General features: G+C 36.9%; 1 protein-coding gene across 1 annotated transcript; it reads left to right on the plus strand.

Moving 5' to 3' along the window:
* The first annotated feature begins 225 nt into the window (after positions 1-225).
* Positions 226-26979, plus strand: elp5 (elongator acetyltransferase complex subunit 5). The gene is made up of 8 exons (XM_081391973.1): positions 226-557; positions 634-694; positions 789-869; positions 2049-2260; positions 2955-3130; positions 3205-3300; positions 3384-3484; positions 26354-26979. The coding sequence occupies exons 1-8, from the start codon at positions 500-502 to the stop codon at positions 26460-26462; spliced, it is 894 nt and encodes a 297-aa protein (XP_081248099.1). The 5' UTR covers positions 226-499; the 3' UTR covers positions 26463-26979.
* The last annotated feature ends 709 nt before the right edge of the window (positions 26980-27688 follow it).

A 27688-nucleotide genomic window follows, 5' to 3' on the forward strand; every position in this document is an offset into this window, starting at 1 on the left:
AATGGCAACCAGATTCTTCTAAATATTTTCAAAAAGAAATGTATACAGCTTTGGAGCAACTTGAGGGTTAAGTAAATTATGTCAGAATTAAACATTTTGGGTGAACTATCCCTATCCCTATCAAATGAGATCAGGGGTTTTCAATCTTTTAGATGCTATGGACATCGGAGAGACCACCAAACATGACCATCCTCATGCAAGGGACCCAGAACTACACACTACAGCACAGTAGCTGGCGCTAATGCATTACTCAAGTTTGCAAACAGCGATGCAGAAGAAAGTTGCCGCTGTGCTTTTGGGAAATTGAGTATTAATCAAACTCGTGTTGATCGTGAATTGTACCATAACTCTTTTATATAACCAAGAGTTTTGAATTCTACTTGGGTCTTTAAGATGTTTAATCAATAGCGCTGGTTTAATAAGCCATCCAGGAGCTTGCCAAGCCCAAAAGTGATTTGTTTAGCTGTTAGCTAATAGTGTTTATGTGAGCGTTTGAGTCATGCTGCTGCTAGATGTGCTACAGGGAGCAGAGGCTGGAGGATTCATACTCATCCAAGGTAACATCGATACTCTTACCCCGTTTGTACATTTCTACACTGCTGAGTATACTAAGTATATGTTTGTACGTTTCAGATACTGTCAAATGCACAGGTCGGGGCATCCTCAAGTGTTTTATTAATGCAGCATTGAAGAGGCAAGTTCCTGTCTGCAGATTTTTTTATTAAATTTTTTTTATTGACTTCCATTAAGTTGTTACAGTGTTTGGTTTGTGTTCAAATCTGTTAAAGGGGCGAGGACGTACATGTGCTGGGATTCGAGGCGAGTGAAGCAGAAGTGTGTGCTGGCTTGGACAGAAGCTGTGTGCAGAAGTGAGCAAAATAAATGTTATATATATATATATATATATATATATATATATATATAGAGAGAGAGAGAGAGAGAGAGAGAGAGAGAGAGAGAGAGAGATAGAGAGAGAGAGAGAGAGAGATATTAACTCATGATTTGTGACTTGAAGTTGAGACATGCTTTTATGCATATGGTGACACCTAACATCATATAAATTAATATTAAATGGTACTGACAGTGTGTAATTTAGGATGCACATAATTAAAAATCTTTAAATATCATAGTGCTCTGGTTTTCAACTGTTTTGCTTCAGGACTCAAGATTTTACAAGTGGTGAAATAACACCACACTAAACAGTCTATTGTGCAAAAATAAACAAAAATCACCTTAAAATGAAACTTTTTTTTCTTTTAAATTTATGCAAAACAAACATTTTTTTTTTTTTTAAATGCAGATAATTGTAGGAGACCAAGCAGAAAATGCAATGCAGAAACCTGCAAAGTTATTCATATTTTCCCCAATTATGTCTGTATTACTTATTACTGTCTTAACTTATAGAAATTAAAATATGCAGTTTTATTTTAAGTTTTGCTTAAACGGCAGTAGAAATGTTATATTTTATTAATAATAATAGCCAAAGTATCAAGTGACTGAAGAACCTGTACCAAAAAGGTTAGGTTTATAAGCCTGGTGGTTATTTTGTTACTTAACTATGCATGATATTGTTAGTTACTTTATATTTTTTGCATCTCCCATTATTTTTCACTGATGTTAACTAACAAATATTATATGTGCAAAAACAACAGTAAAAGTATTAATATTAGCCATGTTAAGCAATTTATTAATTTGTGTCATAATATGCACAGCCTTTGACATAAATAATATTTCTATTTTTAAGTTGATAAGCCTGGTTATTTTGCTATCTTATATTTTTCATTATTATTATTTTTACCATATTTTGCTAACTATGTAGGATATTATTTATGTATTATTATTTGTATTTACCAAATTGTTTCCCCCTACTGTTTATTAACACATTTTGTAAGGGCATAAACAACAGCAAAAGTGTAATATTTTAGTAATATTAGTATATTACTGATTAATTTACTACCATTCAGGACAGACATGCAGTCTATTTTGGGATTTTATTGAATTTATTTTGCCACTGAAATACTTTCTCACGTGTTCTGTGTGTTTTAAAGGCTTCATTTTCATAAGGGTTTCCCTGATCCCCTCGGCTGGATGTGCAGATCATCTTTCACCGTCGATCAGCTCACTTCTCAACACATAACTAAGCTCATCAAAGACTCGCAGCATGTCAAAGCACCAGTACTTGTTATTGACTCACTCTCATTGGTTTTAAGACATCATGACCCTGTTGTCATCTCTCAAAGACTTCAAGAGCTCAGAAAAGGTGAAACATCTCACACTGACAAACTGCGTTGCCTTTAATGCCCGGCACACATTGTGTGATTTTGAGCTGTCCCAGATGAAAGATGACCAATCGTGGCGATTTCTGTTGGTCGCGGCTCCTAAACGCTGGTCCTACGTCATACAGTGAGAGAGAGAGGTTCAAAGATGGCCATTGTCATGGTCTTGCAACCAAAGATAGCCTGTGATCATTTTCTGACAGTGTTAGAAATTTAGCATGATTTAGCCAATAAAAATGCTACATGAAATGGCGTAATGATCAACGTAACATGGCGCTAAAATTTAACATGGCGCTCCATTTACAAAATTGACATGCCTCTTTTCCTTAGCAATGACCATATATTATCCATAGGACCATATTATCCTCTTTTTTTCAGCGCACATAAAAAACACAATTGCCAAAGTGAGATTCATCCTGCTCTATTTGTTTACCACATGCAGATGGCGTTTTATTCTTCTATACTAACTTGCGTCGTAGCCTACTATTCAATAGGTGTCATCATCATACAGTCTACAAACATGTCGTACCCAAGTTTATTAGATCCATGTCGTACAGTGTGATTTGTAATGATCTTATAGGATTGCCAAAAGCACACAGTCTGTATCAGGCATTAAGTGTCGACTAATTCAAGACTTAGGAAATAATGCTCTTGTTTGTTTCTTCCACTGACCACTAGGAGGAGATGTTAAAACTATTATCAGTCTCCTGCATTCAGATTTGCATCTACAAGGTGTTGTAGGGATTGTAAGCCACTTAGCCAGTACTGTTATCTCTGTGGCACCTGCAAACAATGAGCATCATGCCGTGGCTACGACTACACGACGCACAAAGTCAGGCAAAGTTATGCGAGAGGTAAGCCGTGAGGTTTTACTCTGAATAAACACGTGATTCTAAACTAAAATCATAAGTGTGTAATCAATTTATAGGAAGAGTGTTTCAGTGTGTCCGAGGACGTGACCCTTTCTGTACAGGCCAAACTCCATCAACCTGGGCATGTGCAGAAAGAGCAAAAGGTAGCAGAGGTGAGCAAAGCCGCTTTGATTCTCAATGACTTTAGATGGAGGTTTTTGTTGTAACTTTTTGTCTTTCACTGTGATCTGAGCAGGCTGATCCAGCATCAAACTTGACCTTCAATCTACGCCTGTCTGAGGAGGAGAGAAAAGCCAAGGAGAAAGTGGCACTGCCATTTGTGTTTAGCAAAGAGAAGTAAGAGACCTCTATTGATGAAAACGGTGTTATCTTGTGCTATCGGAATTAGCGTAAATATGAATTTCCTAGTTAAAAATGTAACATGAACGCCCTTTCAAGCTCGGAGATAATTTTAAAGTCGGCATGAAATCAAATTTGACAAATCTTCTTTTTATATGTAATATTGTAGTGTTTATTATAAATGATTTATCTGTGCACTTCATTATTAGGGGTTCAAGCACGAAGTGCTGAAACCCTATTGTAATTGTGCTGATTTTTATTATTAGGGGTTCAAGCACGAAGTGCTGAAACCCTATTGTAATTGTACTGATTTTTATTATTATTATTATTATTATTATTCTGCCGTAAAACGCATCGTGCAGCCCAAACCGTAAGGGCTAGAGCATTGAAACTTTGCCAGATGGTAGTACAAAAATCGAGGAGAGGTTCAGAGATTATGACCCCGATTGGCCCATAGGTGGCGCTATAGCAACCAAAAGCGCGAAACTGCTCATAACTCCTAGACCGTATGTCGCAGACTCAAGTGTCTTATATCATTGGAAAGCTGGACGCCTGACGAACAAAACGTATATCTCCGATTTCATTTCCGTCATGATAGATTTTCCGCCATTTTGAATTTTGTTGAAAATCTACTTTTGCGAACTAGTCCCTGGTTTTTTGCCCGATCGGAGCCAAACCAGTGCAGAAATGTTCTCTGGAGTCTGAAGATCAATAATTATCGAAAAAATGTTGAAATTTCGATTCATGGACGCTAGGGGGCGCAAAATAATCGTTGTGGGAGGAGCCTATTTTACTAAAATGGCTATAACTTAAAAAGTAAATAAGATAGCTTCACCAAACTCGGTACACATGTGTATGGGTTCATTCTGGGGTCACAGTAAAAAAATCGCGACGATTGAACACTAGGTGGCGCTATAACATGAAAAAAACATGAAAAGGGCTATAACCACCTGACCGTTAGTCCGATTGACTTGAAAATTGGTATGCAGTGTCTTGGTCCAAGGTGCCATGTATGTCTATGAGGACATTGGCGTATCTCAAAAAACATGGCCGCCATTGGCCAATGAAGTTGAGCACCTATTAGACAAGGTTAACGGAGGCCGATCGGAACGAAACTCGATGGGCATGTTCGACTCATGGCCCTAGAGGTCTGTAAGAATTTTGAAAGAAATCGGCCACTAGTTGGCGCTAACGAGTTTTTTGGCTCTGTAATCACGTGGTGTTACACTTATCGTCACAAAAAGCATATCATTTGATATATCTGCTCATGCTGAACAACTTTGCCTCAAGAACCATTTCTGTCAATCAAACCGTTCATTAAATATTCATGAATATGTCTAAAACCTACTTTTGCGAACTAGTCCTAGGTTTTTTGCCCGATCGGAACCAGACCAGTCTAGGACAATTCTCTGGACTCTCTAGATCAATAATTATCAAAAAAAAGTTGAACTTTTGCATTTGGATGGCTGTAATAGGATCATTTATAAAATGGGCATGGAAAAATACATTAAAAAGCCTATAAATCCTAAATAAAAACCCAGAACTTCACAAAAATTGGTGAACTTATGTGACATAACATCATTAACAAGCATGCAAAATTTCATGGAGATCGGACGATAGGTGGCGCTATAACTGTTAAAAATCTTTAAAACCATATATTTCCTATGGTAAACTGCCTGTATTGACTGTAAATGGTCTTTTCCATCTCTGAATATATAATTTTCATATCATAATGTTAAAAACTAGTGCAATACAATTCTCTGGACTCACTAGAACAATAATTGTCAGAAAAAGTTGAACTACTTCATTTGGATAGCTATAATAGGTTCACTTCAAAATCTGGCCTTTACCAAGTGTCCCCGAAAGCCTATATCTCTTTAATGAATGTTCAAACCTTCTTAATAACAAGTCAGAACATGTGAAATATCACTCTGAACATGCATGAAAATTTTCAGACAGATCTGACAAAATTTGCCTCTATAACAGTTAAAAAGGTGAAAATGATATGAATATAATGACATATTAAGCCAAGAAGTGGTATTTTACTGCCCCCTGCTGTTTAAAATAGTCATGTTGTCATATTGTTCTATAATTTATATTTAGACTTTATAAAATCACTATTTTAACATTTACAATTACATTTAGTCAAAAATCCATCTGTTAAATTATTAGTATTGACAGTTTGATCACATCATATATTTCAAATGTCTGTATCTACAATATAATGTGTGTGTGTAGTCTTAGGTTTCTGAATAAATTCTGAATGATCTGATTAATAGCTTACAAAGACTTTGTGAAATGTTTATAGACCATTCAAATATATTTTCATAATGACATATCCCAATAGCATTGAAAAAACAACATTTGTCTTGTGTGTGTGTGTGTGTGTGTGTGTGTGTGTGTGTGTGTGTGTGTGTGTGTGTGTTAACATGCATTATGGATTTAAAATGGAAAAACTGGTTTGCTTTAGTGCAGAAAAATGGTGAAAATCAAGAAGTTTAAAGTGAAAGTGAGCCAATATGTGGTCTTCTACTGCCCTCTGCTGGCCATTCTACTTATTAATGTCTACCCACATATGCTTTTGCATTCATTAGACACTAAAAATCACTTATATAACAATAAAACACTAAAAAATCACTTATATAACAATTACTATTGTAGCACAATCATATTTTGTCAGAGTTTATCACTTCATTTTTACTGATACTTCACATAATTGCTAGCAATGTGGTAAATCATGGTTAAATCACACTAAAAACATGGTAAATCAATAAATGATACTAGAATGTGGTGTATCAAGGTAAATCATACTACAATCCTGGTACATCATTCTAGAACATAGTATATCATGGTACATCATGCTAGAACATGGTAAATCATGGTAAACTATGCTAGAACAGGGTAAATCATGGTAAGCCATGATAAATCATAATAAACTATGGTAAATCATGTTAGAATGTGGTATATCATGGTAAATCATGCTAGAACATGGTAAATCATGGTAAACTATGCTAGAACAGGGTAAATCATGGTAAACTATGATAAATCATGATAAACTATGGTAATCCATGCTAGAATCACAGTAAACAATGGTAAATCATACTAGAATGTAGTATATCATGGTAAATTATGCTAGAATATGGCAAATCATGCTAGAATCATAGTAAATAATACTAGAATGTGCTAAATTGTTGTGGGAGGAGCCTATTTTACTAAAATGGCTATAACTCAAGAAGTAAATGAGATATCTTCACCAAACTCAGTACACATGTGTATGGGTTCAATTTGAGGTCACAGTAAACAATTCTATGGAGATCGGACCATAGGTGGCGCTATAACTGTTAAAAAGCTTTAAAACCATATATATCCCATGGTAAACTGCCTGTATTGGCTGTAAATGGTCTTTTCCATCTATTATGTCCGTGGTTACATGCTTGCTAAATAAATCTTAACTTTTGATGCTTTTGTGCTTAAAAGGCTTTAACTGCTTGAACCCCGATAAATGCTGCTTGCAGCTTTAATTAGGGGTTCAAGCACGAAGTGCTGAAACCCTATTGTAATTGTGCTGATTTTTATTAGGGGTTCAAGCACGAAGTGCTGAAACCCTATTGTAATTGTGCTGATTTTTATTATTAGGGGTTCAAGCACGAAGTGCTGAAACCCTATTGTAATTGTGCTGATTTTTATTATTATTATTATTATTATTATTCTGCCGTAAAACGCATCGTGCAGCCCAAACCGTAAGAGCTGGAACTTTGAAACTTTGACAGATGGTAGTACAAAAATCGAGGAAAGGTTCAGAGATTATGACCCCGATTGGCCCATAGGTGGCGCTATAACAACCAAAAGCGCGAAACTGCTCATAACTCCTAGACCGTATGGCGTAGACTCAAGTGTCTTATATCATTGGAAAGCTGGATGCCTGACGAACAAAACGTATATCTCCGATTTTATTTCCGCCATGATAGATTTTCCGCCATTTTGAATTTTGTCAAAAATCTACTTTTGCGAACTAGTCCCTGGTTTTTTGCCCGATTGGAACCAAACTAGTGCAGAAATGTTCTCTGGAGACTGAATATCAATAATTATCGAAAAAAAGTGGAAATTTCGATTCACGGTCGCTAAGGGGCGCCAAAACGTACGTTGTGGGAGGGGCCTATTTTACTAAAATGGCTATAACTCCCGATGTAAATGAGGTATCTTCACCAAACTTGGTACACATGTGTATGAGCTTACTCTGGGGTCACAGTAAAAAAATCGCGACGATTGGCCTCATGGTGGCGCTATAAAATGAAAAAAACATAAAACAGGCTATAACCACCTGACCGTTAGTCCGATTGACTTGAAAATTGGTATGCAGTGTCTTGGTCCAAGGTGCCATGTATGTGTATGAGGACATTGGCGTATCTCAAAAAACATGGCCGCCATCGGCCAACGAAGTTTGAGCACCTATTAGACAAGGTTAACGGAGGCCGATCGGAACGAAACTCAATGGGCATGTTCGGCTCATGGCCCTAAAGGTCTGTAAGAATTTTGAAAGAAATCGGCCACTAGTTGGCGCTAACGAGTTTTACGGCTCTGTAATCACGTGGTGTTACAAATATCCACACAATATGCATATCATTTGATAGATCTCCTCATCCTGAACAACTTTGCCTCAAGAACCATTGCTGTCAATCAAACTGTTCATTAATTATTCATTAATATGTTAAAAACCTACTTTTGCGAACTAGTCCTAGGTTTTTTGCCCGATCGGAACCAGACCAGTGTAGGACAATTCTCTGGACTCTCTAGATCAATAATTATCAAAAAAAAGTTGAACTTTTGCATTTGGATGGCTGTAATAGGGTCATTTATAAAACGGGCGTGTCAAAATACATTAAAAAGCCTATAAATCCTAAATAAAAACTCAGAACTTCACAAAAATTGGTCAGCATATGTGACATAACATCATTAACAAGCATGAAAAATTCTATGGAGATCGGACGATAGTTGGCGCTATAACTGTTAAAACGCTTTAAAACCATATATTTCCTATGGTAAATTGCCTGTATTTGCTGTAAATGATGTCTTCTATCTTTTATCATATAATGTTCATATCATAATGTTCAAAACCAGTGCAGCACAATTCTCTGAACTCTCTAGATCAATAATTATCAGAAAAAAAGTTTAACTTCTTCAAAAGGTGATTTTATATGAATATAATGACATATTAAGCCAATAAGTGGTATTTTACTGCCCCCTGCTGTCATTTCATCATACTACTCCCTAATATTGTTATAAAATTCATATTTAGACTTTTTAAAATCATTATTTTAACATTTACAATCACATTTTGTCAAAACTCATCTATTGAGTATTACTATTGACAATTGTGTTACACTGAGATATGGAAATGGACGAAAGTAAATGAATGAAATGAAACGAAAGTATAACGGCATTTAAGCCACGCCCCCGAATACAAATCCATTCATAACTCGAAAACGGAAAGTCGTTGCGCGCTCAAATTTTGATGGTGAGGACCTCTCCGGGCTCTTGATCGAAACGTGTCGTCGCGGGCCTCGGGAGCGCGCCCCCCGCGCATCGCGAATCCGCGGGACCCCCGATTTTGAACGGCCATTACTCCCGACCCAGACCACCCCGAACATTGTGTGAGAGCTCGTTGGAAAGGGCGCGTCCTTGGCTAGCTTCGATTCAAATGTGGTGTTATTTGCCCTGGGCATTCCAGAGATAATAGCCCGAACAGATATGCCTTATAACAGTCATAACTCCCAGCCCCAATCGCCCAAAAACACATTGATGGTCTCATTCAACAGGGCTCCTCAAGCACTATCTATGCTCTGAGTTTCAGAATTTTTCGCCTTTTGGTTCCTGAGATATAAGTAAAAAAACAAATTCCCATTCATTCAAACACTTCAACTGTAAAATGTAAGCTATAATACCACTGTTGTCCACTAGAGGGAGCAGCAGGATTACGCATGATCTTTTAATTCGCTTCAGTATTGGAAATAAACAAATGCTTTAAGAAGCAATCTTTTTTATTATGATGTTTTTTTTATTATTATGATATTTGTATATATTTTATTTTTTTTTATTATGATTATGAACGGTTTGATTGACATTAGTGATTCTTGAGGCAAAGTTGTTCAAGATGAGGAGATGAAGATATTTTCACAATATCACATCCTAAAAACATTGAAAACATATTTGTCTTTGTGTGTGTGTGTGTGTGTGTGTGTGTGTGTGTGTGTGTGTGTGTGTGTGTGTGTGTGTGTGGGTTTGTGTGTGTGTCTGTGTGTGTGTAAGCATGCTTAATGGAAAGAACATGAAGAAACTGCTTTGTTTTACTGGTGGATAAAAAAGTATTTCAAATGAAAGTGAGTCAATTAGTGGTCTTCTACTGCCCTCTGCAGGACATTCTACTTAATAAAATATTTTCATCTGTGCTTTTGCATTAGTTTTTGGACTATATCAAATTACTTGCATGAAAATCACCTATTATAACACAGTCATGTTTTGTCAAAGTTTATCACTTCATTTTTACTGAGCTCTCAGTTTGAACAATTCTGCCTCTCAGTGATTAATTTGAAATCTGAAAATGGTGTTATACAGAGGAGATTTGCAATTATCATTTTGTTACCTATCTTTTATTTTAAATATCTCCATCTACAACAAAATGTGTGTGCATGTGTGTGTTCAAGCATGGTTAGTGTATTAAGTATTATTGTTTAAGTATTATTGTTTTCATTTACATTTTAACCACCAGAAGAAGAACACTCATTGGTTCATTCTGCTCACTAAAATATTATTTTTAATTTTTTTTCCATTTGAAATATTGTTTAAACTTAATAAAATCATTAAAATAACATTTCAAATCATATTTTGTCTGTTTATAAATCCCACAGACTCACATTGGCTGCAATACTAATGTTTTTGTAAAACACAGACCTGATAGTCTAATCTGTGTGTATTGTGCATATATTATTGATATTATTACTATTGCAAATCATGTTATTGTAACTCATATCTTAATAGAATATTATTTGTAATTTTAATTCTTTATTTCTTAAGTGTTTTTTTTTATGATTACTACAGATATTATCACCAAAGATATCAACTACACCTTCACTTTTAGTATTGACACGCTGCACACACAGCACAATCACACACTCACTAATGCATTCAAATAAATGTAATCTTACTGTGCTACTTTATTTGTACATGATTAGAATGAACAGAAATCTAAGACTATTTTTCTTCTTTTGTTAAAGCCATTTCAGACTCCAAGTAAGCATTATATTACTAATCATCTATTTTACAGGTGCCATACAATTGAAAACTGTATTTATCTTGGCATAGTTGAATGATAAGAGTTCTGGACATGGAACTGACATACCGTGAGCCTCAAACACCATTGTTTCCTCCTTCTTGTGTAAATCTCCTGTTTGCAAAAGACCGCTGAAAAATGAGTGAATCCCACCATAACACCGACTGTGACGTTGGAGTCAGGATCATTAATATTTATACCCCCCAAATTTGCATTTTCCAGTCCATGTTCTAGGCCAGGCAGTGTTAATGTGGACCTGCACAGCCGAATCATCAGAAGATCTGCAGGTATTGTGAAGAAGCAAGCAAGGACAATAGTGAAAATGGCAGATCATGGATATAAATGTTATGTCTGAGGCTGTGCTGTGGATTTGAGAACTTTTCATTCCCTTCCCACAAAACTGTCAACAGGCATGGTTGATGTTTACAACAGGATACCTCACCATTTTAATTCAAAGCTGTTAGTTTGCTCTTAACGGAGGCCGATCAGAACGAAACTCGATGGGCATGTTCGACTCGTGGCCCTAGAGGTCTGTAAGAATTTTGAAAAATCAGCCACTAGTTGACGCTAACAGGTTTTACGGCTATGTAATCACGTGATGCATATCATTTGATAGATCTCCTCATACTGAACAACTTTGCCTCAAGAACTACTGCTGTCAATCAATTTGTTCATTAAATACTTGCTATTATGTTAAAAACCTACTTTTGCGAACTAGTCCTAGGTTTTTCGCCCGATCGGAAATATACCAGTGCAGTACAATTCTCTGGAAGCTCTAGATTATTAATTATATAAAAAACTTTAACTTTACCCATTGGGTAGCCATAACAGGATCATTTAGAAAATGGGTATGGCAAAAAACACTCAAAAGCCTGTAAATCCTAAACAAAAACTCAGACAACTCACTAGACTGCCTTATGTGCTTAAAGACCCTAAATGCTTGAACCCCGCTAAATGCTGCTTGCAGCTTTAATTATTATTAGGGGTTCAAGCACGAAGTGCTGAAACCCTATTGTAATTGTACTGATTTTTATTATTATTATTATTATTATTATTCTGCCGTAAAACGCATCGTGCAGCCCAAACCGTAAGGGCTAGAGCTTTGAAACTTTGCCAGATGGTAGTACAAAAATCGAGGAGAGGTTATCAAATTATGACCTCGATTGGCCCATAGGTGGCGCTATAACAACCAAAAGCGCGAAAGTGGTCATAACTCCTGGACCGTATGTCGTAGACACAAGTGTCTTATATCATTGGAAAGCTGGTCGTCTGACGAACAAAACGTATATCTCCGATTTCATTTCCGTCATGATAGATTTTCCGCCATTTTGAATTTTGTCGAAAACCTACTTTTGCGAACTAGTCCCTGGTTTTTTGCTCGATTGGAACCAAACCAGTGCAGAATTGTTCTCTGGAGACTGAAGATCAATAATTATCGAAAAAAAGTTGAAATTTCGATTCAGGGTCGCTAGGGGGCGCAAAATTAACGTTGTGGGCGGAGCCTATTTTACTAAAATGGCTATAACTCCAGAAGTAAATGAGGTATTTTCAACAAACTTGGTACACATATGTAAGAGGTCAATTTGAGGACACGGTAAAAAAATCGCGGCGATTGGCCACATGGTGGCGCTATAACATGAAAAAAACATAAAACAGGCTATAACCACCTGACCGTTAGTCCGATTGACTTGAAAATTGGTATGCAGTGTCTTGGTCCAAGGTGCCATGTATGTCTATGAGGACATTGGTGTATCTCAAAAAACATGGCCGCCATTGGCCAATGAAGTTGAGCACCTATTAGACAAGGTTAACGGAGGCCGATCGGAACGAAACTCGGTGGGCATGTTCGACTCATGGCCCTAGAGGTCTGTAAGAATTTTGAAAGAAATCGGCCACTAGTTGGCGCTAACGAGTTTTATGGCTCTGTAATCACGTGGTGTTAGATATATTGTCACAAAATGCATATCATTTGATAGATCTGCTCATGCTGAACAACTTTGCCTCTAGAACCATTGCTGTCAATCAAACCGTTCATTAAATATTCATGAATATGTTAAAAACCTACTTTTGCAAACTAGTCCCTGGTTTTTTGCCCGATCGGAACCAGACCAGTCTAGGACAATTCTATGGACTCTCTAGATCAATAATTATCAAAAAAAAGTTGAACTTTTGTATTTGTATGGCTGTAATAGGGTCATTTATAAAATGGGTGTGGCAAAATACACTCAAAAGCCTATAAATCCTAAATGAAAACTCAGAACTTCACAAAAATTGGTGAGCATATGTGTCATAACATCACAAACAAGCTTGCAAAATTTTATGGAGATTGGACAATAGTTGGCGCTATAACTGTTAAAAAGCTTTAAAACCATATATTTCCTATGGTAAACTGCCTGTATTGGCTGTAAATGGTCTTTTCCATGTCTGATCATATAATTTTCATATCATAATGTTCAAAACTAGTGCAATACAATTCTCTGGACTCACTAGATCAATAATTGTCAGAAAAAGTTGAACTACTTCATTTGGATAGCTATAATAGGTTCACTTCAAAATCTGGCCTTTACCAAGTGTCCCCGAAAGCCTATATCTCTTTAATCAATGCTCAGACCTTCTTAAAAACAAGTCAGAACGTGTGAAATATCACCCTGAACAAGCATGAAAATTTTCAGACAGATCGGACAAAATTTGCCTCTATAACAGTTAAAAAGGTGAAAATGATATGATTTAATGGCATGTTAAGCCAATAAGTGGTATTTTACTGCCCCCTGCTGTTTAAAATAGTCATTTTCTCATATTGGTATTGGTATCAGCCATGGTAAATCATGATAAATGATGGTGTGTGTGTGTGTGTGTGTGTGTGTGTGTGTGTGTGTGTGTGTGTGTGTGTGTGTGTGTGTGTGTGGTACAAATATAACAAAGGTTTTATTTTCCAACATGAAAACAAACATAACAGAGTGCTAGTGCACAAACAATAACCGACAATGATAATGGATGAGAGGGGAACTTAAATACACAGATCAAGACAAGGACAACAGGTGACGGTTATGATGATGAGGAGCAGGTGATGATGAGGAGGGTGATGAGGAGCAGGTGCAGGTGATGACGACAGATGGTGAATGTGATGAAGACAGAAGGTGAATGTGATGAAGGTGAATGTGACACCAATATCACTGAAACATTTGTGTGTGTGTGTGTGTGTGTGTGTGTGTGTGTGTGTGTGTGTGTGTGTGTGTGTGTGTGTGTGTGTGTGTGTGTGTGTGTGTGTGTGTGTGTGTGTGTGTGTGTGTGTGTAGCATTATTGTGTGTAGCATATGTAGCAATTATGCATTATGGAGTTAACATGGAAACACTGGTTTGCTTTAGTGCAGAAAACTGGTCAAAATCATGAGGTTTAAAGTGAAAGTGAGCCAATAAGTGGTCTTCTACTGCCCTCTGCTGGCCATTCTACTTATTAATTAATTTTTTCCACATGTGCTTGCATTTATACTTGAATACACACTAAAAATCACTTATATAGCAATAACTATTATAACACAATCATATTTTGTCAGTGTTAATCACTTTATTTGCACTGACACTTCAAATAATTGCTAGTAATGTGGTAAATCATGGTAAATCATGGTTAACTATGCTCTGTGTGTGTGTGTGTGTGTGTGTGTGTGTGTGTGTGTGTGTGTGTGTGTGTGTAAGCATGCATTGAGTTAACATGGATAAACTGGTTTGCTTTAGTGCAGAAAACTGGTTTAAAGTGAAAGTGAGCCAATAAGTGGTCTTCTACTGCCCTCTGCTGGCCATTCTACTTATTAATGAAATATTTCAACATGTGCTTGCATTCATACTTGAATACACACAAAAAAAATCACTTATATAGCAATAACTATTATAACACAATCATATTTTGTCAGTGTTAATCACTTTATTTGCACTGACACTTCAAATAATTGCTAGTAATGTGATAAATCAGGCTAGAAACATGGTAAATCAAAGTAAATAATACTAGATTGTCGTTTATCTCCTGGTAAATAATACTAGAACGTGGTATATCATGGTAAATCATGGTTAACTATGCTGTGTGTGTATGTGTGTGTGTGTGTGTGTGTGTATGTGTGTGTGTGTGTGTGTGTGTGTGTGTGTGTGTGTTTGTGTGTGTGTGTGTGTGTGTGTGTGTGTGTGTGTGTGTGTGTGTGTGTGTGTGTGTGTGTGTGTGTGTGTGTGTGTAAGCATGCATTGAGTTAACATGGAAAAACTGGTTTGCTTTAGTGCAGAAAACTGGTTTAAAGTGAAAGTGAGCCAATAAGTGGTCTTCTACTGCCCTCTGCTGGCCATTCTACTTAATAATGAAATATTTTACATGTGCTTTTGCATTCATACTTGGACACACACTAAAAATCACGTATATAACTAACTATTATAACACAATAATATTTTGTCAGTGTTCATCACCTCATTTGCACTGACACTTCACATATTTGCTAGTAATGTGGTTAATCATGCTAGAAACATTGTAAATCATAGTAAATAATACTGAAATGAGGTGTATCAAGGTAAATCATGCTAGAATCCTAATAAATCATTCTGGAACATGGTATATGATAGTAAATCATGCTAGAATCATATTAAATAATTCTAGAATGTGGCAAATCGTTGTGGGAGGAGCCTATTTTACTCAAATGGCTATAACTCAAGAAGTAAATGAGATATCTTCACCAAACTCAGTACACATGTGTATGGGTTCAATTTGAGGTCACAGTAAACAATTCTATGGAGATCGGAGCATAGGTGGCGCTATAACTGTTAAAAAGCTTTAAAACCATATATATCCCATGGCAAATTGCCTGTATTGGCTGTAAATGGTCTTTTCCATCTATTATGTCAGTGGTTACATGCTTGCTAAATAAATCTTAATAACTTTTGATGCTTTTGTGCTTAAATGCCTTAAAGGCCTTAACTGCTTGAACCCCGATAAATGCTGCTTGCAGCTTTAATTATTATTATTATTCTGCCGTAAAACGCATCGTGCAGCCCAAACCGTAAGGGCTAGAGCTTTGAAACTTTGCCATATGGTAGTACAAAAATCGAGGAGAGGTTATCAAATTATGACCCCGATTGGCCCATAGGTGGCGCTATAGCAACCAAAAGCGCGAAACTGCTCATAACTCCTAGACCGTAAGTCATAGACTCAAGTGTCTTATATCATTGGAAAGCTGGACGCCTGACGAACAAAACGTATATCTCCGATTTTATTTCCGCCATGATAGATTTTCCGCCATTTTGAATTTTGTCGAAAATCTACTTTTGCGAACTAGTCCCTGGTTTTTTGCCCGATCAGAACCAAACCAGTGCAGAATTGTTCTCTGGAGTCTGAATATCAATAATTATCAAAAAAAAGTTGAAATTTCGATTCACGGTCGCTAGGGGGTGCAAAATTAACGTTGTGGGAGGAGCCTATTTTACTAAAATGGCTATAACTCCAGAAGTAAAAGAGGTATTTTAACCAAACCTGGTACACATGTGTAAGACGTCAATATGAGGTCACGGTAAAAAAATCGCGGCGATTGGTCACATGGTGGCGCTATAACATGAAAAAAACATAAAACAGGCTATAACCACCTGACCGTTAGTCCGATTGACTTGAAAATTGGTATGCAGTGTCTTGGTCCAAGGTGCCATGTATGTCTATGAGGACATTGGTGTATCTCAAAAAACATGGCCGCCATCGGCCAATGAAGTTTGAGCACCTATTAGACAAGGTTAACGGAGGCCTATCGGAACGAAACTCGGTGGGCATGTTCGACTCATGGCCCTAGAGGTCTGTAAGAATTTTAAAAGAAATTGGCCACTAGTTGGCGCTAACGAGTTTTATGGCTCTGTAATCACGTGGTGTTACACTTATTGTCACAAAATGCATACCATTTGATAGATCTCCTCTTGTTGAACAACTTTGCCTCAAGAACCATTGCTGTCAATCAAACCGTTCATTAAATATTCGTAATTATGTTAAAAACCTACTTTTGCGAACTAGTCCTAGGTTTTTCGCCCGATCAGAACCAAACGAGTCTAGGACAATTCTATGGACTCTCAAGATCAATAATTATCAAAAAAAAGTTGAACTTTTGCATTTTTCGCATGGGTATATTGGGTCATAAAGAAAATGGGCGTGGCAAAATGCACTCAAAAGCCTATAAATCCTAAACAAAAACTCAGAACTTCACGAAAATTGGTGAGCTTATGTGCCATAACATCATTAACAAGCATGCAAAATTTCATGGAGATCGGACTATAGATGGTGCTATAACTGTTAAAAAGCTTTAAAAAACACATATTTCCTATGGTAAATTGCCTGTATTGGCTGTAAATGGACTTTTCCATCTATTATTTCAGTGGTTAAAAGCTTTCTAAATAAATCTTAATGTCTTAAATGCTTATGTGCCTAAAGGCCTTAAATGCTTGAACCCCGATAAATGCTGCTTGCAGCTTTAATTATTATTATTATTATTATTCTGCCGTAAAACGCATCGTGCAGCCCAAACCGTAAGGGCTAGAGCTTTGAAACTTTGCCATATGGTAGTACAAAAATCGAGGAGAGGTTATCAAATTATGACCCCGATTGGCCCATAGGTGGCGCTATAGCAACCAAAAGCGCGAAACTGCTCATAACTCCTAGACCGTAAGTCATAGACTCAAGTGTCTTATATCATTGGAAAGCTGGACGCCTGACGAACAAAACGTATATCTCCGATTTTATTTCCGCCATGATAGATTTTCCGCCATTTTGAATTTTGTCGAAAATCTACTTTTGCGAACTAGTCCCTGGTTTTTTGCCCGATCGGAACCAAACCAGTGCAGAATTGTTCTCTGGAGTCTGAATATCAATAATTATCAAAAAAAAGTTGAAATTTCGATTCACGGTCGCTAGGGGGTGCAAAATTAACGTTGTGGGAGGAGCCTATTTTACTAAAATGGCTATAACTCCAGAAGTAAAAGAGGTATTTTAACCAAACCTGGTACACATGTGTAAGACGTCAATATGAGGTCACGGTAAAAAAATCGCGGCGATTGGTCACATGGTGGCGCTATAAAATGAAAAAAACATAAAACAGGCTATAACCACCTGACCGTTAGTCCGATTGACTTGAAAATTGGTATGCAGTGTCTTGGTCCAAGGTGCCATGTATGTCTATGAGGACATTGGTGTATCTCAAAAAACATGGCCGCCATCGGCCAATGAAGTTTGAGCACCTATTAGACAAGGTTAACGGAGGCCTATCGGAACGAAACTCGGTGGGCATGTTCGACTCATGGCCCTAGAGGTCTGTAAGAATTTTAAAAGAAATCGGCCACTAGTTGGCGCTAACGAGTTTTATGGCTCTGTAATCACGTGGTGTTACACTTATTGTCACAAAATGCATACCATTTGATAGATCTCCTCTTGTTGAACAACTTTGCCTCAAGAACCATTGCTGTCAATCAAACCGTTCATTAAATATTCGTAATTATGTTAAAAACCTACTTTTGCGAACTAGTCCTAGGTTTTTCGCCCGATCAGAACCAAACGAGTCTAGGACAATTCTATGGACTCTCAAGATCAATAATTATCAAAAAAAAGTTGAACTTTTGCATTTTTCGCATGGGTATATTGGGTCATAAAGAAAATGGGCGTGGCAAAATGCACTCAAAAGCCTATAAATCCTAAACAAAAACTCAGAACTTCACGAAAATTGGTGAGCTTATGTGCCATAACATCATTAACAAGCATGCAAAATTTCATGGAGATCGGACTATAGATGGTGCTATAACTGTTAAAAAGCTTTAAAAAACACATATTTCCTATGGTAAATTGCCTGTATTGGCTGTAAATGGACTTTTCCATCTATTATTTCAGTGGTTAAAAGCTTTCTAAATAAATCTTAATGTCTTAAATGCTTATGTGCCTAAAGGCCTTAAATGCTTGAACCCCGATAAATGCTGCTTGCAGCTTTAATTATTATTATTATTCTGCCGTAAAACGCATCGTGCAGCCCAAACCGTAAGGGCTAGAGCTTTGAAACTTTGCCATATGGTAGTACAAAAATCGAGGAGAGGTTATCAAATTATGACCCCGATTGGCCCATAGGTGGCGCTATAGCAACCAAAAGCGCGAAACTGCTCATAACTCCTAGACCGTAAGTCATAGACTCAAGTGTCTTATATCATTGGAAAGCTGGACGCCTGACGAACAAAACGTATATCTCCGATTTTATTTCCGCCATGATAGATTTTCCGCCATTTTGAATTTTGTCGAAAATCTACTTTTGCGAACTAGTCCCTGGTTTTTTGCCCGATCGGAACCAAACCAGTGCAGAATTGTTCTCTGGAGTCTGAATATCAATAATTATCAAAAAAAAGTTGAAATTTCGATTCACGGTCGCTAGGGGGTGCAAAATTAACGTTGTGGGAGGAGCCTATTTTACTAAAATGGCTATAACTCCAGAAGTAAAAGAGGTATTTTAACCAAACCTGGTACACATGTGTAAGACGTCAATATGAGGTCACGGTAAAAAAATCGCGGCGATTGGTCACATGGTGGCGCTATAAAATGAAAAAAACATAAAACAGGCTATAACCACCTGACCGTTAGTCCGATTGACTTGAAAATTGGTATGCAGTGTCTTGGTCCAAGGTGCCATGTATGTCTATGAGGACATTGGTGTATCTCAAAAAACATGGCCGCCATCGGCCAATGAAGTTTGAGCACCTATTAGACAAGGTTAACGGAGGCCTATCGGAACGAAACTCGGTGGGCATGTTCGACTCATGGCCCTAGAGGTCTGTAAGAATTTTAAAAGAAATCGGCCACTAGTTGGCGCTAACGAGTTTTATGGCTCTGTAATCACGTGGTGTTACACTTATTGTCACAAAATGCATACCATTTGATAGATCTCCTCTTGTTGAACAACTTTGCCTCAAGAACCATTGCTGTCAATCAAACCGTTCATTAAATATTCGTAATTATGTTAAAAACCTACTTTTGCGAACTAGTCCTAGGTTTTTCGCCCGATCAGAACCAAACGAGTCTAGGACAATTCTATGGACTCTCAAGATCAATAATTATCAAAAAAAAGTTGAACTTTTGCATTTTTCGCATGGGTATATTGGGTCATAAAGAAAATGGGCGTGGCAAAATGCACTCAAAAGCCTATAAATCCTAAACGAAAACTCAGAACTTCACGAAAATTGGTGAGCTTATGTGCCATAACATCATTAACAAGCATGCAAAATTTCATGGAGATCGGACTATAGATGGTGCTATAACTGTTAAAAAGCTTTAAAAAACACATATTTCCTATGGTAAATTGCCTGTATTGGCTGTAAATGGACTTTTCCATCTATTATTTCAGTGGTTAAAAGCTTTCTAAATAAATCTTAATGTCTTAAATGCTTATGTGCCTAAAGGCCTTAAATGCTTGAACCCCGATAAATGCTGCTTGCAGCTTTAATTATTATTATTATTATTATTCTGCCGTAAAACGCATCGTGCAGCCCAAACCGTAAGGGCTAGAGCTTTGAAACTTTGCCATATGGTAGTACAAAAATCGAGGAGAGGTTATCAAATTATGACCCCGATTGGCCCATAGGTGGCGCTATAGCAACCAAAAGCGCGAAACTGCTCATAACTCCTAGACCGTAAGTCATAGACTCAAGTGTCTTATATCATTGGAAAGCTGGACGCCTGACGAACAAAACGTATATCTCCGATTTTATTTCCGCCATGATAGATTTTCCGCCATTTTGAATTTTGTCGAAAATCTACTTTTGCGAACTAGTCCCTGGGTTTTCGCCCGATCGGAAACAAACCAGTGCAGAATTGTTCTATGGAGTCTGAAGATCAATAATTATCGAAAAAAAGTTGAAATTTCGATTCATGGTTGCTAGGGGGTGCAAAATTAACGTTGTGGGAGGAGCCTATTTTACTAAAATGGCTATAACTCCAGAAGTAAAAGAGGTATTTTAACCAAACTTGGTACACATGTGTAAGAGGTCAATCTGAGGTCACAGTAAAAAAATCGCGGCGATTGGCCACATGGTGGCGCTATAACATGAAAAAAACATAAAACAGGCTATAACCACCTGACCGTTAGTCCGATTGACTTGAAAATTGGTATGCAGTGTCTTGGTCCAAGGTGCCATGTATGTCTATGAGGACATTGGCGTATCTCAAAAAACATGGCCGCCATCGGCCAATGAAGTTTGAGCACCGATTAGACAAGGTTAACGGAGGCCGATCGGAACGAAACTCGATGGGCATGTTCGTCTTATGGCCCTAGAGGTCTGTAAGAATTTTGAAAGAAATCAGCCACTAGTTGGCGCTAACGAGTTTTATGGCTCTGTAATCACGTGGTGTTACACTCATCCACACAATATGCATATCATTTGATAGATCTGCTCATGCTGAACAACTTTGCCTCAAGAACCATTGCTGTCAATCAAACCGTTCATTAAATATTCACGAATATGTCTAAAACCTACTTTTGCGAACTAGTCCTAGGTTTTTCGCCCGATCGGAACCAGACCAGTCTAGGACAATTCTCTGGACTCTCTAGATCAATAATTATCAAAAAAAAGTTGAACTTTTGCATTTGGATGGCTGTAATAGGGTCATTTATAAAATGGGCGTGGCAAAATACAGTCAAAAGCCTATAAATCATAAATGAAAATGCAGAACTTCACAAAAATTGGTCAGCATATGTGACATAACATCATTAACAAGCATGCAAAATTTTATGGAGATCGGACGATAGGTGGCGCTATAACTGTTAAAAAGCTTTAAAACCATATATTTCCTATGGTAAACTGCCTGTATTGGCTGTAAATGGTCTTTTCCATCTCTGATCATATAATTTTCATATCATAATGTTCAAAACTAGTGCAATACAATTCTCTGGACTCACTAGATCAATAATTGTCAGAAAAAGTTGAACTACTTCATTTGGATAGCTATAATAGGTTCACTTCATAATGTAGCCTTTACCAAGTGTCCCCGAAAGCCTATATCTCTTTAATGAATTACTCAGACCTTCTTAAAAACAAGTCAGAACATGTGAAATATCACTCTAAACATGCATGAAAATTTTCAGACAGATCGGACAAAATTTGCCTCTATAACAGTTAAAAAGGTGAAAATGATATGAATATAATGGCATGTTAAGCCAATAAGTGATATTTTACTGCCCCCTGCTGTTTAAAATAGGAATTTTGTCATATTGTTCTATAATTTATATTTAGACTTTATAAAATCCCTATTTTAACATTTACAATTACATTTAGTCAAAATCTATCTGTTAAAGTATTAGTACTGACAGTTTGATCACATCATATAGTTCAACTGTCTGTATCTACAACATAATGTGTGTGTAGTCTTAGGTTTCTGAATAAATTCTGAATCGTCTGATTAATAGCTTACAAAGACTTTGTGAAATGTTAATTGACCATTCAAATATATTTTCATAATGACATATCCCAATAGCATTGAAAAAACAACAACAACAACATTTGTCTTTGTGTGTGTGTGTGTGTGTGTGTGTGTGTGTGTGTGTGTGTGTGTGTGTGTGTGTGTGTGTGTGTGTGTGTGTGTGTGTGTAAGCATGCATTAAGTTAAAATGGTAAAACTGGTTTGCTTTTGTCACAGTTGTGTTCTGTCTGAGTATTGTTGTCTCTGATCACATGTCTTCCTTTGTTCTGTTTTCCCGCCACTCCTTGGTTTCCACGGTAACTGTCATTTAGTGCATCTGTCACACCTGTTTCCTCGTTAGTCTTGTCAGCTGTGTCTTGTTTCCCTGATCAGTTCTCCCATGTATTTAAGCCCTGAGTTTTGCCTTGTTCTTTGTCAGTTCTATGCTGTAATTAGAGTGTGTTGCTGCCTGTTCCGATATCCTGAGTTTAATTCCTATTAAACCTGCATCTTGTATGTTCATCCTTGTCTCCGCGTGCCTTCCTGCAACCATTCCGTGTTTAGCTTTAGTGGAGAAAACTGGTGAAAATAATGAAATTTAAAGTGAACCTGAGCCAATAAGTGGTCTTCTAGTGCCCTCTGCTGGCCATTCTACTTATTAATGAAGTCTTTTCACAGGTGATTTTGCGTCACTCTAGACACTTATAAAATCACTTATATAACAATAACTATTATAACAAAATCATATTTTGTCAGTGTTTATCACTTCATTTGCACTGACACTTCACGTGTTGTAAATCATGGTAAATCACGCTAGAAGCATGGTAAATCATAGTAAATAAATCTAAAATGTGGTGTATCAAGGTAAATCATGCTAGAATCCTGATAAATCATTCTAGAACGTGGTATATTATGGTAAATCATGCTAGAACAGGGTAAATAATGGTAAACCATGGTAAATCATGGTAAACTATGCTAGAACAGGGTAAATCATGGTAAACCATGGTAAATCATGATAAACTATAGTAAATCATGCTACAATGTGGTATATCATGGTAAATCATGCTAGAACATGGTAAATCAAGGTAAACTAAGATAAATTCATGGTCAACTATGCTAGAACAGGGTAAATCATGGTAAATCATGGTAAATCATGCTAAAACATGGTATTTTCCATCTATGATGTCAGTGGTTACATGCTTGCTAAATAAAACTTGATGTCTTTTGATGTTTTTGTGCTTAAAGGCCTTAAAGGCCTTAACTGCTTGAACCCCGATAAATGCTGCTTGCAGCTTTAATTTTTTTTAAAATTCATGTACCCTTATAATCTTTAATCAAATACATTACCCTTCCCTCCCCCCTCGAAACGAGCTCTCTTCTCTTTCGGTCACGTGCCATGCGGCCAGAGCCGATGAGGGTGCGGCTATCGAGATGCTCTCGAGGGTGAACTTGACTGATAACTTGACTTGACTCATCTTGGTTCGCGGGAATAATAAAATAAAATAAAAAATCCTTCATGGGAGGGTAACGGTGGGGAGTCCGGTGGAGAGAAATCCTCCACAACTGAATGTAAACTGGCATTCATATCTGCCTCCATTTTGTTTGTAACGCCCCAACCTCCAACGATCCAATCAATTCCTGAAGGACGAAATCAACCCCCGCCCTGCATTTTTTTCTAATTTCAGAAGCCGTTTCACTCGGATATACGTCATAACAAGGAAAAAATGACAGTCTCAACTTCTGTTTCATGCCGACTTTAATACCCAAGTCCCAGAGTTGGGCGGGCCATAAACTTTAAACATGGCCGAGGGGAGAACGACTGCTATTCTTTATTAGTTATTTCCACAACAGCTACATAGCCTTGTCTCATCATTAGTGCATATTTACATATATGAATAATCATTTGAAGCATACTGTATTACAAAATAGCCTGTATTTGACCATTATTCTAGAATTGTCAGCAAGCTATTTTATTAACTATCTAGATAGCATGGTGAATGTTTAATTGGTTGTCAATGAATGGAAAGCTAAATATCATTTTGGCTTTAATAAGAAGTCATAATGATATTTAATAAAGATTTCTGTTCTTTCTGACAACAAAGCACTTGAATAACGACAAGCTCATAATCACAACTTCAGAAGTGGGAAGTAGGAAATTTCTGATTCACATGAAGGCAACATTAGTAAAATCAAAGTCAATCTGGCAAGTCATTTCACTCGGCGACCATCTTTGAAACACCTTTTGGGCAGCTATTTCAGGGTATGTTTACAAGACAAAGATGTATGAAACACGGAAAAGTAAAAAAAAAAAAAGAAACGCTGTATTCTGCTGCCAGACCAGTAGTTGGCGAAGTCACTTTGTGAAGAAACAAAGTGTTATAGACTGAACACGTCATACGCATGCGCATGGTGTCACCGCTTTAAAAAAATGCGCATTATTGTAGTTTACACGAAGACCATACCAGAATCGTTTTCAAAAAAACGTAAACTTTGAAACCTGTTTTGAAAGGGTTTGTGTTTCAGGCCCCCAAAACGCTGCTGTTTTGTAAATGAACGGCCATCAATTTTGTTTCTAAAAGCTTAAATCATGACAAAAAAACTGCATTTTTCAGGATGGACCAGCCAAAGTCCTAGGCGCTCGTCTCAGAACACTGACTGTTTCTAAACCGGAGCTTCTAACAGCAGCTGCAGTAACACAATAGTCTTGGGCTGCGTTCAGCCCCGACAAAAAGTTGCAAAACGTTTTTTAAACGGAAACTGTGGTGCGTTGATGACGCAAGAGTTGCAACTATGGCAGCTGAGAAGGCCATTCTTTGTGAAGAATTTTCGGAGCCTGATGAAATCGGTATAAATACGTGGTTAATACTGCAAAATACGCTCTGTTACAGTCACTGCCCTTGCCGTCCAGAATAAAAGAGAACATCCCAATCGAGTGAAGGGATTTGTGGAAACTGTGGTTCCTAATTATTGTGATCCACTTCTTACCTCTGAGACTGTGTTATTATGAGCTATATGACCTTATTATTTTTATTGTGAGTATTAGGCTTATCATTATTGCTGATCACTTGATATGCTATATTTTTACTATAAAACTCTTACGACAAACATGTCTTCTTAATATCTTCAATTGTTGCGCACATACCGAACTGCAGCGGACACATTTGTAAACGACTTTACTTGGACCCATCGTGCGAGCTGTTGCTTTAATACTGCGTGGTTTATATACATGTTGCTGCTGATTGGGCTGACATTTTTGACAAAACCCGTTGCGCGCCGGTTTGAGCTTGAACATGCCCTAGATGTCTAACACACCTAACGACTTTACCAATCAGCGATTGGCTCTTTTATTTAGGAGGCGGGACTTATTCCACCATATTGTGCATTGCACTTTCTCCCATTCATAGTAATATTAGTGCACCGTCTAATATTCAACCAGATAGATAGATATAGATATTTAGATATATATATAGATATATAGTCTTTGGTAATATTTATATACCATTCATATATTTATTCATATTTTAAATTCTTTTATTTTTATGTTTTTTAGTTTAAAGTTTTAGTATTTTTTTATGTGCTTTTGTCATTTTTATTTTTGTATTTTTCTATTTAGGTTTGATTAAAATATATTTCAGTTTTAGTAATTTTACTACTTAAATTTGTATTAGTTAGTTTTATAAATGTTCAGTTAATTGCCAAGGCACCATTTCTAGTAAGGTTTTTTTTTCAAGTTTTTTTTAATCTAGTATTTATATTTTACTTTATTTCAATGAACAAAAAAAAAAATTCATAGTTTTAGTTGACAATAAAAATACTGTTTGTAATACAAAACTGATTATTTAATTAAAAACAAAAAATCTGGGTTACGCTTTATTTTAAGGTGCCCTTGTTATAGTTTGACTAAACTATATTAACAACATATACTTACTGTAGGGTTTGGTTTAGGATTAGTTACATGTAATTATGTATAATTTACTGTTAAAGTTACTGTTATATTGGTACATGTAAAATATGTAACAAGGAAACTGTAAAATAAAGATCTGAACAATTTTGATGTTCTGAGAAGTTCAGTCTTTCATGCTGCAGTGTAATCTGTTTCCCCCCGCAGAAAATCAGCTCTTCTGAGGCCGACTCCTGGCTCGGGACGGATCATGTACGAGCCTGATGCCAACGATGACTTTGATGAGGAGGATCCAGATGATGATCTTGATGTGTGAATGAAGACAGTCCTCATCATGTCCTAAATCCGGGAATGTCAAATCCATCTTTGAAAAATATTTATTTATAATTCTTTATTTTTATTATGAATCAAATAGTCAGTTTGTTCTCAGCTATTACAAGACCAGGTTTGAGGATTTTATTTTGACCTAAATTGATTAACTTCTTAGTAATGTTATGCAGTTTTTGTATTTGTGGATAAAAAGCACTTATTTTCAAGCACTGGTTTGGACTATTCTTGACTTATCACTAAGCTCATTTTTTACAGTTTATATCATTCTGGGTTTTTATACGTGTTGTAGACATGCAACTTTTCACTTGTTGGTGGAGATCTTGAACAAAGCTCATGGGACGATACTCAAACTTTGTGCCATGTGAGGTCAGACATGCTCCAAACAAAGTAAAGTACAATAAATTATCAATAAAATTATATTGAAAGTCCAACATACATACAAATTGTACACATTTTTGACTTAAGCTTTGTTGACCAGAGTTATTAAAGGGATAGTTCACCCAAAAATGAAGATTCTGTCTTTAATTACTCACCCTCGTGTCGTTCCAAATAGTGGGGTGGCTAAGCGCAAATTTTCACCAGAATCGATCACTTAGCGATAAAAGCATGAAATTTGGTATGAAGGCTCACAAATGGTGTCTGATCAGATTTAGGACCGTAGGCGCTCAAAATTTGGCCCCTGAGGGCCATTTTTCAAAATGGCCGCCAAATATAGATTTCGTAATGGGAAAATGAATTAAAAGCTGCCAGAAACATAAAATGCAATAACACATTTCACCATAAATACATGTAAATATGAGCACACTTTCACATAGAAGGTCTTTTCATTTTTCAAAATGGCCGCCATGACCCCCAGGGGTCAAATTTCAAGCGCCTACGGTCCTAAATCTGATCAGACCCCCTTTGTGAGCCTTCCTACCAAATTTGATGCTTTTATCGCAAAGTGATCGATTTTTGCGCTTAACCACCCTACTAAAACCCATTAGACTTTCATTCATCTTCTGAACACAAATGAAGATCTTTTTGATTAAATCTCTTTCTGTCCCTCCATTGACAGCTATGCAACTACCACTTTGATGCTACAAATAGTTCATAAAGAGATCATAAAACTAATCCATTGAGTGGTTTAGTCCAAATTTTCTGAAGAGACACGAACGGTTTATATGATGAACAAATTAAATTTAGTCTTTTATTCACATTTAAACATTGATC

Source organism: Scardinius erythrophthalmus (genome assembly GCF_964197995.2).
Source record: "Scardinius erythrophthalmus genome assembly, chromosome: 2".
NCBI lineage: Eukaryota > Metazoa > Chordata > Actinopteri > Cypriniformes > Leuciscidae > Scardinius > Scardinius erythrophthalmus.

Bases quoted from the DNA above. Each gene is read 5' to 3' on its own strand.
- elp5 (XM_081391973.1), top strand. From the start codon at position 500: ATGCTGCTGCTAGATGTGCTACAGGGAGCAGAGGCTGGAGGATTCATA. The intron at 3,131-3,204 runs GTAAGCCGTGAG...ATCAATTTATAG, and splicing joins CAGGCAAAGTTATGCGAGAG to GAAGAGTGTTTCAGTGTGTC. The intron at 3,301-3,383 runs GTGAGCAAAGCC...TGATCTGAGCAG, and splicing joins AAGAGCAAAAGGTAGCAGAG to GCTGATCCAGCATCAAACTT.